This window comes from Aethina tumida, chromosome 1 (assembly GCF_024364675.1).
Source record: "Aethina tumida isolate Nest 87 chromosome 1, icAetTumi1.1, whole genome shotgun sequence".
NCBI classification, from domain to species: Eukaryota; Metazoa; Arthropoda; class Insecta; order Coleoptera; family Nitidulidae; genus Aethina; species Aethina tumida.
This window is the reverse complement of record NC_065435.1, coordinates 70,924,844-70,941,207: the sequence shown is the minus strand read 5'-3', so window position 1 is coordinate 70,941,207 and position 16,364 is coordinate 70,924,844. Positions and strand designations below refer to the sequence as shown.

The 16,364-nt window shown below is 29.0% G+C and overlaps 1 protein-coding gene across 2 annotated transcripts in view; it reads left to right on the top strand.

Annotated features, from left to right (window-relative positions):
• Positions 1–16,364, top strand: part of LOC109600359 (uncharacterized) — a 60,592-nt gene that overhangs the window by 29,824 nt on the left and 14,404 nt on the right. For both annotated transcript variants that reach the window (XM_049962105.1, XM_049962104.1), the window contains one exon: positions 3,626–3,740. In XM_049962105.1, coding sequence (XP_049818062.1) covers positions 3,680–3,740 — 61 coding nt within the window. In that variant the 5' untranslated portion in view covers positions 3,626–3,679. The remainder of the gene's footprint in view (positions 1–3,625; positions 3,741–16,364) is intronic.

Sequence of the window (16,364 nt, the reverse complement as noted above, 5' to 3'; positions counted from 1 at the left end):
TTTAAATAACACATAACCATCGTGAATCCCCAAGCAAAAGCGCGATTCATCACTAAACACAATGTGATTCCATTCCTCATCCCACTGTTGACAGATACCAGTTACTACATTGACGGCCATGGTTTGCTGTTAGAGATAAAGTCAAAATGGGCGATAACTCCGTAGGCTAAACGACCTTATACGGAGGGTTACAGATCGAATACCATTTGAACTACCTTCCTAGACAAAAAATTCATCAACAATCACCCGAATTGAACTCATTCTGCCTTTTAGGGCCAATAATCTAAGACGACGGTTTTGTGGTCCTTCATCACAATAATCATATTTTTGTTCGATCGTCGCGCTATATCTTGAAACAAAATTCCTGCTTCATACAGGTCCACTATTCTACCTCTATCAAACTAATTGGCTAAAATTATTCGTATTCCAGGCATGTTAAACGTTTTGTATAAATTACTCAATGAAACAAATTGTGACTAACACTAAATACACGTGATACCTTAAAGAAATGAAGAAAAGAAAACAAAAAACCGGCAATACGAACCTCACAGGAGCATATGTGAGGCGACCATCAGGCTGCGACGTAGTGGGAAGAAATCCTATCATCTTTATCGCCTTTTCAAGGTGACCATAATCCCTGGACGTGTTGAAATCCTCTAAGATCATACTTAACTTAACTATAACGAATCGTCAAAGAAAATGTAAAAAAAAGCTTCACCAACTACTAGAGACCGTCAGTTATCAGTTATAATCCGAAAAACCCAATATTATCCTCGAATGCTTTAGCAGCCAAACTTACAAGTCATTCTCGTGTCACTGCTTCACGCCATGTGAGATCTTGTCGTCTGAAAGGAATTAAATTATTAGAAATGCTTTATAGTATTTCTAATAATTTAACATATATAACAAAGTATGAAAAATTAAACTAATGTGATCATAATTTCTTAAAATATTAGCTAAAAATATCGTGTTAATTATTAGTTAATTTTTAAAAGGTAAAAAGTAAAGCAACATGAGAACAATTTGGATATATATTATATGTATTATTATATAATTAATAGTTTTATTCAATATTTTAACAAAAATTTAATATTTTGTGGGATAACCATTACTCTTCACCACCTCCATACATTGACCTTATGAGTTTATCCATATCCAATATTGAAATATTATTCCAGTCATCTTTAATTTTTTCTAACAACTTGGTGGTAATCCCAAAGGTTTCAATGGGATTAAGGTCTGGGCTTTGCGCCGGCCAACTCATAACATCGACTATTCTATATACTAACCAATCCTTAACCACTTTTAATGTGTCTTAGGATCGGTATAGTATTGAAATAGACTCATATTTTCTTCAACAAACGGAAATATAACGTTCTCTAACACTTCTGGTTATAGAAAGCGATCCATTACACCTAGACCATAATACTATTTCCACCATGTTTTACCGTACCTTTACTATGTTTGGGATTGTACCTTTCGTTAATTGGCCTTCTAACGCATGCAATTCCTTCAGATTTGTACAATGTAAAACGGCTTTAATCGAGAAATAAAACGACCAAGGATTATTTTGTTGATTTTCTTCCAAATAAACCTTTTCCTTTAATCTTCTTTTTATTGTAGTTGTTACAGTTACGCTTACTATGTTTAGCTGCTGTTTAATGTGTGCTGCAAAGATGAACCGATTCTGGACAACCAGCGATTTAATCCCTCTGTCGGTGGTTTTATCTGTTTTGGGTCTACGACCACTTTTATGATTCGGTTCCAATGTTCCTGTTTCGTTCAAATTACTTATGGCTATCGAAAGAACTGAACGATTTAAATTTAAGCTTTTTGCAATATTACTTTGTTTCTCCCCGTTTTGTCACTTTTAAATAATTTTTTATTTCAACTGAAATGATAAATAAACTTCGAAAGGCATTTTTCGTGTTATTAAATACAAATTAACAATTAAAATTGATTTCTTGCAACATATACACTGTTTTTAAATTTTGTTGCTTTACATTTGACCCGACCGGTAAACAAAAAATTAACTAAAAACTGAACCAATGAAAGAAATAAACTATGCAGGCTGTCCCGAATTTAGAAGACGTCTTGCTGTTCAGATTGATAATATTTCTGGAATAATTCATATCGAAAAGAAAATATTTTATATTTCTGTTTGTTACTCTACATATGAATGATAGTGTATTTATACAAGATGGAATAAATTCGTTACCAGGTGGCTGAATAATTTTTCGAAAAATTCCCGAGACTCGTTAACGTTTAAATTTTTAAAATTTTGCCCTTCAAGTAAGGCTGGAACCATCCTCAACTTTTTTTTAAATATGATGTGTGAACCTCATTGAAAAGGTGTCAAAAAATCGAATTCAGCCAACTAATCGCATTTAATATTTTTAAGGAGGTTGAGGGTTGCAGAACAATAAAACATAATTGTTCAGTTTATTAACTTTTTAATAACTCAAAATGTGTACCATTTACTTGTTAGCAATATCCTAATCTGCAATAAGTTTCATCTCTTATATTACATAACCTCTCCGGCGTTATTGCCTAATTGCTAGTCTTATTATTTCCTTAAACTTATACATATTGTCCGGTTTTATAATGTAAACCGTGTTTTTGAGATGTCCCCACAAAAAAATCTAACGGTGTAACATCTGGAGACCGAGCTGGCCATTCCATGCTACCTCGTCGTTCTATCCATGTTATGCAACCCTCAACCTCCTTAAAAATATTAAATTCGATTTGTTGGATCAATTTGTCTTTTTGTCATCTTTTCAATGAGGGGTAAAAGGGCAAAATATTAAATTTTAGGTGAAGAAAGTAGGTTTAAACATGGACGTGTTTCGAATATTTTTCGAAAAATTATTCAGTTCCCTGGTAACGAATTTATTCCAGTTAAAGTTTCCACCCTGTTTATATATAGTTTTACTGGTGTTGACCTTTTAAAATTTTATTCATTAACAAATTATAAATAAATAAAAAAAATAGGGTGGTATTTCCTTAACTGTGTTATATATTTACATCTTTGGTCAAATATTATATTTCTGTGACAAACATGCTCATAATACAAAAAAGGATGAAACGTGCTCTGTTTTTCGGCACGATATTAATAATATTGTCATGAAAACAAGTTATTGATGTTTCACATTTTTCACAACGATTGCATGAAAAAAAAGTCTGTAAACTTGATATAATTTTGTCCGTCTACTACAGAAGTCATTTTATTTGAGTTTTTTTATATTGTTGTTTGGAACATTCCCAAATTGAATAAGAAGAGATGATCAATTATAATATGACATTAAAGGCATACACAAAGAACTGGATAATTAATAATGAATCAAAAAAAACCTCCAAAAAGGAACGTCTTGATTAAAAACAAGAGGGTTGAAACCTCATATGCGTTTCATTTTAACGAACTCACACATATCTCACAATCTCAAATGAATGGAACGGCATGAATAGAATTCTGCCTGCATTTGGCGCAGACTTTGAAATTGAAATCAGACCGTTGTGTTTCACTTGACATTTCCACAATTACATTTACAGATAACACGGACAATTCTTGCCGAAGAAACAATGTATTAGTAAAATTTATACTAGTGCTTTATTTTTCTTGTTGCAGATAATTGATATTAATTAATTGGACTGGAAGGAAACCAAAATTAGGATCGCAAATATGCCTGTTGGCGGACGAGTTGCTGGTAAAGTCAGTGGCATCATCTCCAACAATTATAATGGTAAGTTTACCACGAACTCCATTTCCAAATAATGATTGCATCCATTGCGTGTTGTTTGAAACGAACACACTGACAATGAGAAATAATAGAATGGATAATTCCATTGTAAAATAATCTCCACCAAAACAAGTTCAAAATACAAAGCCTCGTTGGTTGCTGCATCCATTTGTAATACATATTACTGTACCGAAAATGTACATGTTCATCAAAGTAAATTGGAAATTTCATTAGAACATCAAACGTTTGTAATCCATGTATGTGATTTCGTAATTAAATTAAGGACAGAACTTAAACCGTAACTCACGTCGAATTATAAGTTACATGGTGAAACTGCACGACTTCAACTTGCCGGAAGTGCATTCGAGTTGCGACCGTTGATCCCTGAAGTTTTTTTAAATCGTCTGCTCGTTTTGTTGAATGGTTTCAGTAAATAGGTACAAATTAACTGATGATGCTTCTACAAATGATGAAAAATGTTCTGACAAATGTTTATGAGTAAACTTATAAATAAAATTTACAATACTAAAAATAATATTCGCATTTAATAGAAATCATTAAAATGTATTTAAACATATATATCACTCCGACTTTCCAGTTGACTAATTCTAAATATTTAATTAAAAATAACCATATAATAATTTAATTTTGTAAAATACGTATAAAATGATTAAATTTGTATGTATAGAATTTAAAATTTAATAAAAATACTGAATCTGCAATTTTCAAATCATATCATAGGGAAAAATATAGAGAATATTAAAATAATTCATTGAATTATATTCGTATTCAAACATATACTGTAAAATGATTTATTAACATTTAAATGTATATTTTACAGAAAGCCTTTATCATAAAAGATATAAAAAGTATAATTAAATGGAAATATTTCTATAAAAAATGATGATAATAAAATAAAAATTATTATTATCCTAATTAAATGTGTAATAACAAATATGATGTTCTTTTTATTTTCAGAAATATATCAATTTTAATGTCTCAAGCCATAAAAAGAACTAAGTAAATTAATTGGAAAATAAAAAGAACACTAAAAATGGATTTATTGACATTCCAATAGTTCTTTCAATTTAAAAAGTTTCTAAACTTTAATAGAAATTTTATAGACACGCAATGCTATAAATTAAATTAATTGCAACTTGATTGTGAATAATTTATCGACACTGAACAAATTGTGTTATCGTGTTTAAAGGAATTAATGTTTATTCATTGTTTTTTTGCAAGTTTTGAACATTCTCATTGAAACGAATTTTAGTATTCCACTACAGCGAGGAGAATTTTTGTAATTAGTCAGATTAATTACGACGTCGTTTTACTAATTGCAGAATTTTTGTGTGGGCTCTAAAAAACCCCAAACAAATGTGAAATACGAGAAAACGAGTATTTCATGAACCGTGCATTATTTACGAGAGAGCCAACGATGTAGAGAATTTAATATGGGGATATTTTATTGGTAGCTAAATCATAAAACTTTATTTGTTTTCGCTCCATGTGTAAATATAATATAATATAATATAAAATATTCATATGTAATTGTGACTGAAATTTAAATTACAGTATTTAATTTAGCAATTGATAAAATATATTCCTGGTAGATACAACATTTTAAGTCGAACATAAAATAGATATTTTACTAGACATAAATTAGTTAATACTTTTTAAAATAGTAAATATTTTTAATTTTTGTAAAACCATATTGTTGTTCTAAAACTTGAATTAATTTGTTGTGTTTTAATCCTGGTTGTGTTATTTATAAAACTTTTTAAAATAACAAATGTAGTTATTTTTTGTAAAACAATACTGCTGCACTTATTACTAAAACTAGAATTAGTTTGTTAGGTTTTAATCCCGGACTTGAGTATAATATGAACGCGGATTACTTTGATATTAAATAAAAGCTGAGCTTAATTTCGAACTTTCCCGGAACTTGTAATAGACCAACATAAATAGAGCACAACTTCAGAGTAAGTTAAAGATTACCAGTGCATATTAGAACCTGAATGGAATTTGAATTATTTATCAAACGGAGAAAATTTACAAACATTGTAAAAAATTTCAAACTTACGCTCGTAAAAAGTAACTTTTTAAAAAGTTATAAAAGGTGAATTTGCTATAAAACAGAATATCCAACTTTACGACCTTATCTGGATCTATTTTCCGAATTATATCTACTTACATTGCATCTAATTCTGCAAAAAGCAAATAATAATCCCCATCGGAGGGAAATTGACAACTTAATTGTAAGTAATTTGTAAAAAGTGTTCTAAAGACTGTTGTAAAAATCGTATCACGTTCTTGTCAGCAGTTAATGCCATGGTAAAACTCCATAAATGTTTAAGGAAAGTTTATCTCTTCAATTATACAACAGTGGGGTATTTTCCCAGTATTCAACGTCTGCCAAACAAAATTATGTGCGACAACTTGAGTAAAAAGTTGAAGGAAAACACGATGCCTGTTTGGAAAAACACATAACAGAGATAAAGCCTCGATAACGTTGTTTAAAACTTTACGAGAAGCAATTAAGGCCGAAACCGACGCGTTCTAATAGGATTATGTTTATAAATTGGGATTAGTTAATAATATTTGGATTATACGCGTGGGATTCTGTGTAATTCGATTCGAAATGCAAAGGAAACTACTTCAATTAACAAGTCAATTTTAAACTCACTTTGCACAACGGTGCCCACCTTCAGTTTATTACCATCGAAATTATTTCACTTTGCTGTATTGCGCGTTTCAATTTATGGAAATTTTCAAGACGATTTGTTCAAATTCAAAACGGTCCGCATAATAAATTAAATAATTAATTGGGAACTGCACTTTGCCTTTCCCGCGGCAACAGAAACTAATTTCAGACTTTTGTGTTATCCGGTAATCTGTTCACTAATTGAATCAGCATATTTCCCATTTCGCCCTTTTGAAAATTTCGTTTCTGTTGAAACTTTCAGCGGTTCAATAATACATTGACGTAGGAGAACTGTTTTGTTATTGATTGTTAATGGAAACCACTCGCTAAATCAAATATTTATGTGTGATGGAAGCCCTTGAACACAATTATATTGTATGATGTTTTTATGTGAAATCGATTAAATGCATCTTGTGTTTTTGGAATTTTGCATGATTGTTCCTTCTTTCAGATACTACCATCAATCAATATTTCAATCTTAAGTTAAACAAATTCGTAACGGTTAGAATAATAAATTAAATTATTAATTGGGAACTGCACTTTACCTTTACTATGATAACAAAAACAAATTTGAGAGTTCTTTGTTACCTAATATTTTCACTAATTGAAACAATCATTTTCCTTTTTGAAAATGTCGTTGTGCTAAAACTTTCAGGAGTTCAATAATACATTGGTGTAGGAGAATTGTTTTGTTATTGATTGTTAATGGAAACCACTCTGAAAATCAAATATTTATGTTCGATGAAGACCCTCAAACCCAATTATAATGTGACAGATTTTTTTATGTGGAATTGATTGAATGTATCTTGTGTTTTTAATATTTTTACGTTTGTATAGATATTTATTCAGCCTTAAATTAAATAAATACGAACCTTTTTAGAGAAATGATACATTCAAATTCACAACGGTTCGTATAACGAATTACATAGATAATTGTAAATTACTTTAAAAGGGCACAAAAACGAATTTGAGACTTTTTTGTTACCCGCTAATTTTAGGTATTACAATTATTATTTAAATCTTAATTTAAACAAATACCAACCAACAAACATAACTAATTTTACGAATTTACTTTACAATTATTTACGCTTGTCGTTGGCAAAAATGGATTGACTCAAATGGTTCTTATTTCGATTAATAAAGGTGTATTTATGTTGAAATTTTTGCATTTTATTGTTCAGATTGAAAAAACGCAATAACTTTTTAGATAATCTAATATTTCAATATTAACCTAATCCAAATTCGCATATGTTCCCAGAATAAAATATATAATTAATTGAGAACTGCATTTTGCCTTTCTCAGGGCAACAGAAACGAATTTCATATTTTTGTGTTGTTGTTCCATTTCCTCCCTTCTAAAAGTTTACTTCCTGTTAAAACATTCAGCAGGTTGATAATAAATATTTAGTCACTGGGAATATTGTTTTGATATTGATTGTTGCGTGAACCCATATTGTCGAATTAAATGAATGCATCTTGATTTTATTTTTCTTTCTTTTAGATGCTACAATCCAAATCTTAAATATATACGAACCTTTTTAATAGTTTCAAACTCGCAAAACTTCGCATAATACAATAAATAATTAATTGCGAATTGCAATTTGGTGTTCCCGCGATGATGGAAACTAATTTCATATTTTTGTGTTGTTCAGTAATTTGTTCACAAATTGAATCAGCATATTTTCCATTTTCCACTCCTAAAAATTTACTTCCTGTTGAAACTTTCACCAGGTCGATAATATATATTTTATCATAGGAATATTGTTTTTTATTGAATTTTGATGGAAACCATTCTGTAAATCAACTATTTATGTTTGATGGATTCTCCTGAACTGATATTGAGCCAATTTTTTATATTGTATAAGATCAAATAAATGCATTTTGGATGTTTGGAATTTATAATTTATATAGAATTTTATTCGTGATGTATTAACATCGGATCTGGTCTTACCTTTCCTTCTTTAGATATTACAATTAATATTTTAATCTTAATTTAAACGAATATCAAATATTTTAGAGAACTGGGAGAATAAAATTCGCAAATGTTCCCATAATAAATTAAATAATTAATTAGGAACTGACTTTGCCTTCCCCAGGGCAACAGAAACGAATTTCATACTTTTGTGTTGTTCAATAATTTGTTCATCTTGTATTTTTGTAAATTTTACATTTATGTAAAATTTTATTCGCATTTTATTAAGATCAATTCTGATCTTATTTGTTCTTCTTCTATATACTAAAATCAATATTAAAATTGTAAATAAATACCTACCTTTTTAGTGAATCGACAGATTCAAACACGCAAAAATTCGTATAATACATTAAATAATTAATTGTGAATGAAACATTGCTATTCCCGTTATGATGGGATCTTATTTCATATTTTTGTGTTGTTTTGTAATTTGTTCACTAATTGAATCAGCAAATTTTCCGTTTACCACTTCTGCAAATTTACTTACTGTTAAAACTTTCACGAGGTCGATAATGTATATTTTATCGCAGGAGTATTGTTTTGTTATTGATTTTTGATGGATATTTATGTTTGATGGCTTCATTTGAACTCATATTGTGCCATTGGTACAGATATTTTATTCGTGATGTATTAATAATCGGATCTGCTCTTATTTTTTTTTTCTTTAGATATTACAATTAATATTTTAATCTTAATTTAAACGAATATCAACCTTTTTAGAGAAATGGGAGAACCAATTTCGCAATGGTTCACATACTAAATTAAATAATTAATTGGCAACTGCATTTACCTCGGTGACCAAAAGTAATTTCAAACTTTTGTGTCGTCCGATAATCTGTTCACTAATTGAATCAGCTAGTATATTATAAGTTTCTCACATATAAAAATATAGTTTCTGTTGAAACTTTTAACAGATCCATAATATATATTTTTTCGTAGCAGTGTTATTTTGTTATTATTGGTGGAAGTCAGTCTGTATATCAAATATTTTAGTTTGGTAGAGCCTCTTGAACTCATATTGTGCAAATTTTTTATATCGAATCAAATGAATGAACGAATCTTGTGTATTTGAAAATTTTATATAATTTTATTCGCAATATATTCAGATAGGTTCAAATCTTATTTTTCCTTCTTTTAAATACTACATTTAATATTTCAATATTAATCTAAAGAAATAAAAACCTTTTTTATAGAATTTTTATATACAAATTTGCAAATGTTCCTAAATTAAATTAAATAATTAATTGGGAACTGCACTTTGCCTTTCCCAAGAAAACAAAAACGAATTTCTATTTTTGTGTTGTTCGGTATTCTTTTCACTAATGTAATCAGCATTTTTTTCCATTTCCCCCTTCTAAAAATTTACTTTCTGTTAAAACTTTTAGCATTTTTGACATTATATATATAGAATAAAAAAACAAAAACAATATTATATTTTTATTTACTCATAATTAACAACATACATTTCGAATAATCAATTTAATACACAAGATAGATTTTTTAAATGAGAAAAACCCCTTTTATGACAAATATGTTCAAATCCTTTTCAATATAAAAGACATGGTCAGTAAAATAACTTATTAATTACTGTAATTCTTATTAGCAAATAAAGTAACATTTTGCCATAGTAATTTAAACTGGAAATACACATTTATTTAATAGAAAATCCATCATATTGACGACATTTCTTATGTTCAAAATTCTTTCGTGTTATTTATTAGTGGTTAACGCCTAAATCGCAATAAAAAAGATATTCAGTATTGAATACTTTTCCATAACTGAATCTACACATACGATTAAGTGAAATTGAAAAATGGCCAATGTTCGGGAACTTCGTTTGTGTCGGTATTTGGACTTATCTCATTGGCTAGAAACACACCTCAGCTCTCCTACTATTGAAACAATAGCCAGCCTTAAAGCACATTCGCAAAAGTTGGAACCAAATTCAAGATTTACTTATGAAACGAATTGGCGTAAAGAAGCATATTTAAAAGTGTATCTGGAGAACTTACACACAAAATATTCATTGAAATTTCATGTAAAACTTTTAGTGTTTGTTTAATTGTCGATTTTACAACAGATTACCCATCTACCTTTATTTAAATATAAAGAAATTTTCTATTTTAAAAAATAAAAACATAAAAAGTATATTTTTAATATAGGCTCCACTGCCTCATCTGAATAACCGCCACTATATTTGTATAATATTTTATTCATAATATATTTTAGATACTACAATCAATATTAAAATTTAAAATAAATACCTACCTTTTTAGAGAATCGAGAGATTATAAAAATTCGCATAATACATTAAATTAATTAATTGCTAATTACACTTTATTGTTCTCGCGATGATAAAAACTAATTTCATATTTTTGTGTTTTTCTTTTTTATTTACTAATTGAATCGGTATATTTTCCGTTTCTCGCTTCTAAAAATTTACTTCCTGTTAAAACTTCCACTAGGTCGATAATATATATTTTATCGTAGGAGTATTGTTTTGTTATCGATTTCTGATGAAAACCAGTCCGTTAATCAAATATTTATGTTTGATGGATTCCTCTCAACTCATCTTGGTGTTTTGGAAATGTTACATTTGTATAGGATTGTATTCGTGATATAATAAAATCAGATCTCGTCTTATTCTTCCTTCTTTAGATATTACAATTAATATTTAATCTTAACTTAAACGAATTCCAACCTTTTAAGAGAATTGGGAGTATCAAACTCACAAATGTTTGCATAATAAATAAAGTAATTAAATGTCATTTACCGCTGTGACGAAAACTAACTTCAAAGTTTTGTGTCGTCCGGTAATTTCTTCTTTCTTCTTCACGTTTCTCGCTTCTAAAAATTTAGTTTCTTGTCAAATCAAACGAGTGCATCTTATGTTTTTTGTAAATTTTACATTCATGTATGACTTTATTCGCAATTTATTAAAACTTAACCTAACTTAAAGAATCGTTGTTGATGGAAGTCAGTCTGTAAATAAAATATTTTCGATTAATTGAGTCCCTTAAACTCATATTCTGTCATTTTATATCGATTAATACATTTTCAGTTTATGATTATACATTTTTACAACAAAACTCTTATTTTTCCTTCCTTCCAAACAAATATCAGCATTTTTAGAAAATTCATAGATTCAAAGTGGCGAAGGTTTACATAACAAATTATGTAATTAATTACGAACTTCATTTTACCATTCCCACGGTGACTGAAACTAACTTCAGACTTTTGTGTTGTCCAATAACTTGTTTACAAATTGGATAAACATATTTTCCGTATACCACTATTTCTGTTAAAACTTTCGGCATGTCGATAATATATTTTTTGTCGTGAAGGTTAATTGTTTTGTTATTTATTGTTGATGGAAACCAATCTGTAAATCAAATATTTATGTATATTTCTGGAACCACTTGAACACATTATATTTTACCAATTTTTATATCGAATCTATTGAATGCATCTTTTGTTTCCGATAAATTTGTATTCATTTATGAAGCTAGTACCCACCTCATTACATCCAATCTTATCTTTTTTACTAAATTATATAAAAATCATTTACCTGTTTTTTACATAAAGCCTTTTTTATATTAGGAGAATAAAGGTTTCAATATGAAAAAAATACTTTTACTATATAATTTATACAATTTTTAATCATTATTTGATTTATACTTGGTGATTCATCTAACTGCTTCATTAAAAGTTCATAAAGGACTAAAAGGGACATTAATATGAAATTTTGGTTGCAGCTCTTTATGTATAATATTTATTTAACCAGAAGTGACATTAACTTTGTTTTTTCAAGTGGAACCCTATAAATACATTTTTATTGCAATTTTGATTTTTTTCTGGTATACTCACAAATAATATGAATATGTATAAATTGACCTTTCTGAAAATTTGAGGCAAAAATACAGGTAATAAAGAATTAAATATAATTATAAATATATATAACAAACAAACGTGTTTAATATTTTAGAACGTGTATATCTATAATGAACTTTTCAACAATTCAATTATTGGTAATATAGATATTTTAGTCAAATGATTATATAATAAGATTCCGCTTCAAAAATAGAAAATTTTACTTTCTACCATTAGAAAAGACGAATGCAACCTGCAATGCAGGTTAAACGGGAATTAATAATGCATTAAAAATCTTTTAGTAATATTCATATTCAACTAAAATTTCAGACTGATATCTCTATTAATTATTTATAAACCTCTAATGAATCAGTTAGGTGAATCGTGCTGTGTGTCACAATTTATCAAATATTTTAATTTGATATTAAATAAAAATACATTTGTAATACTAATATTATATATGTACTCACTATTTTTTACATTTTAAGTCAACCCATGAAAGTCATCGGATAAGGATTAAAGTTCCATGGACTAAAATCTTTATTGGTATTGTTGTTTGGATGTGGAGCTGGAATGGGTTGGTTATTGTTGTAGACGTACGGCGACCATGGTTGGCAACTTCCAGACTCACTCCTGCTGTATCCCTGCTTGCACACGCACATGTAATTACATTGAATCTGGCAGTTTGACATGCACGGCCAACACATCAGGACCTCGTTGGGATCGTTGCAATGAGGTGCTGTTGGCTGTATAGGTTCCGTAGTTGGACCTAGAGGACTGCACTTTCCCGATGAGTCTCGAGCGAATCCTAGCTTGCATAAGCAAACGCAGTGTGGTGGTCCCCCTAAGTTCTGTTCGCAGTTCTTCTCCGAGTTTGGATCCTTACAAGGTTCATTTTCAGATGTAATTACCCACTCCTTCGGAGTTAATGCTTGAACTGTAATAATAATAATAAAAAATGTTATGTTAAAAAGGCGGAAACTACTCAGCAATTTAATTATTAACTCATTATGTATACCTCTATAAACAAAAAGACAGCTTAAGTATATCGTTACCAAATATATCTCCATTTTGCTTTAAACTGATTATTTTTTTTTTCATATCCATATTTATAATTCGTAAAAAATTGTTATCTGAGAGGCCAAATGTCATCAAGAAATTTTTATTATCATTTACTATTTTAAGATTAAAATACACTTTTGTAACATTCATGTTTGTCATTATAGTTACTCTTAACCTTCACCTGACCTTATCTTAATCCAGAATTCGGGAATAATTTTTCGTTCATCGTTAATCTCATGTGAAAGCTTTTTTGTATCGTTCTATTTACATTAATATGTTATTAAACTTTTTACATAAAACATTAATTATTATGTTCAGTTTCTACTGCTTTTTTTGTGCATTGAGTTTTTATTATTATATACAATTCAATTTTGATAGCCTTATCTGGTAATGATTTATTTGTATAAGAAGAATTCATAAATACAAATATTATATTAATATAGTATGATTATCAAAATGTTTCATATGGGTCCTGCGCTTATTATTTCAATTTTAAATTAAATAAACATAAACATTTTCAGAGAATTGATCGATTGTGTAAATTATTTTAATAATTAATTAACCTCAACAATACTAAATTTGAAATTTGTAAGTACATTAGAAGATTTTTGTCTATTTTATACATTCAAAAAATACATATTACAATATTACATTGTACTGTATAAACATTCAAAATTTAACAATTATATTTCCCTGTAACAAAGTTTACTCAAACTATTTTGTAATAAAGTATACTACGGTATAATATTACTGGCGGTTTTAGATTTGTTTAACAAAAGAGATTTTGGTTTATTCCAGGGACGCATACCTTAGTGAAATACTTTGAGTTTTTTTTAGAAAAAGTCTCGAGTTAAACATGATTTGAATTTACAGAGTCGTTTGTAAAATGTGTGTTTATACAATTACACTTATTAATACTTTTTACTACTAGAACTGATTGTAAAGTTAATCCTTGGTATCGACAACAACAACCAAAGGTTTGATACATACTATGAGATCATTCATTTTTGATATATATTCCAATAATAATTATATTTTTATTACCAGTTCCATTATTGAATGTCTCACCCTGCATCATAATATTATGATATACATAGTCCGTCTCAAAAATTAGGTTACTGATGTCATATAAGCGAAACAAGTAAACAAGTCGTAATTTTTGTTTATGTTAATATTATTCGAAGTATACTCCTTCAACATTTAACATATACATGGGAATCGACTGTAAAACGATTCGAAACAAAGTTGGAAGACAACCTTTTCCAAAAGTCCCGTGTCACTGCACTTTGGATCTCTTCTGTGAACTCCTAAATCTCCCCTTTCATGGCCAATTTTAGTTTAGGAAATAGTCGGAAGTCTGCTAGAGCTATATCTGGCGAATATGGCGAATTTTACAATATAACGTCCCTTTTGGCCAAAAGCTCCTTCACTATTCTACACTTGTGAGCCGTTGTCATGCAATAGGCGCCGTGAACCTTGCTCACGATATTCTAGCCTAACACGGGTAACTCTTTTCAGCAATCGGTCCAGGACCCCAAATAATACTGACTCGTAAACGTTTTCGAATTTCGATTAATATTCTTGCTTGTTTAAATGCATATTTAGAAATAAAAAACTGATTTCACACTTTTATTTAACTTTTATTATTGTAAACAAATTAATTAAGTACAATTTAAGAACGAACTAATTATTATCGTAGATAAATATATATTGCTGTCTTCACCCGAATAACTTTCCTTCTTAGTGAGTCTAACATTCGGCCTCTTCGGACAACTTGAGTCACTCATGGATGTGCGAAAATTAGTTAAATTAAATCATTTCCTACTGCTAACTAGCCAAAATTTGGTGCCAAAGCCATCTCAGCTTCCCATCGACTCGCCGGTACTTCAACCACAGTGTAACCTAACATATTTATTCTTGTCTTAGTTGTATCAGATCCGTAGTCTCATGTTATCACTTGCAGTCATATTCATATTTTAATTGCGATTGACTAGTTCTTGGAATGTCCACAATTTTATACCTACTAGTACTTCGTCATCTGGTAAAGGACTAGCCATTCTGGCTCGCACCGGTTGTCCGCTTAGATGTAATTTTTAATATTACTAAATAACTCACATTGTATTGATGAAATTTGGATAGAAATTTGTCATGTAGCAATTTCTGATATTCTTGATATTTTATTACATGTGCTTCATATATATCTAAGTCACATCCATTTCAAATGGTTCTATATGGTACGATATGTACCTTTGGGATAATTATATATCGCATTAAAGCTTACCCCTTACCTTATTGAGTATATCATTTAGCCCCATCTGAATATTGAGAATAAATATGTTCCGTTGATCATAATATCTAGATACGTCCCCATTGTTGACAAAGAATCTAAAATAGTTCTGTTATATCGCTCTACTTTTCCGTTACCACGTGGAATAGCTATCGCATTTAAATGGTTATTTGTTCCCATAATTTTACAAAAATTAATTAAATTATTTACTGGTGAATGATTTGTCTCAATCACTTACAATTCGTCCTGGTGCTCCAAATTTTTTAACCATATCTTTTAAAAAGTTTATAGTAAATCGAAATTTGGTATTTTCAACTGCTTATATTAAAATAAATTTTGTAAAAACATCAGTAATTATTAAGATTTGTATATTTCCTGATTATGATTTTACAATGGATCCGAGGTGATTAATGAAACGGTATTTGATGTCTGTGATTGTAAATTCACTTCCTTATAAATGTTTAAATCTTTTAACAACTGATATAATTGATAATGCTTCAAGTTCATAAGAATGAAACTTTTGTTCATCATGAATTGTTTGCCTGTTAGAATATGCTACAACCTTTATTCTTGTGAACCATCTAACTGAATTAGACCCCCAATCTACTGCAGCATATAATCTAATCTCTAAATTATAATAGAATCAAATAAAACTAGAACATTTTGGATGTAAGGACATTTTTAAGAAATTGAAATGCTTCTTCTTGTCCCCATTGGAATATTTTGTCTGTT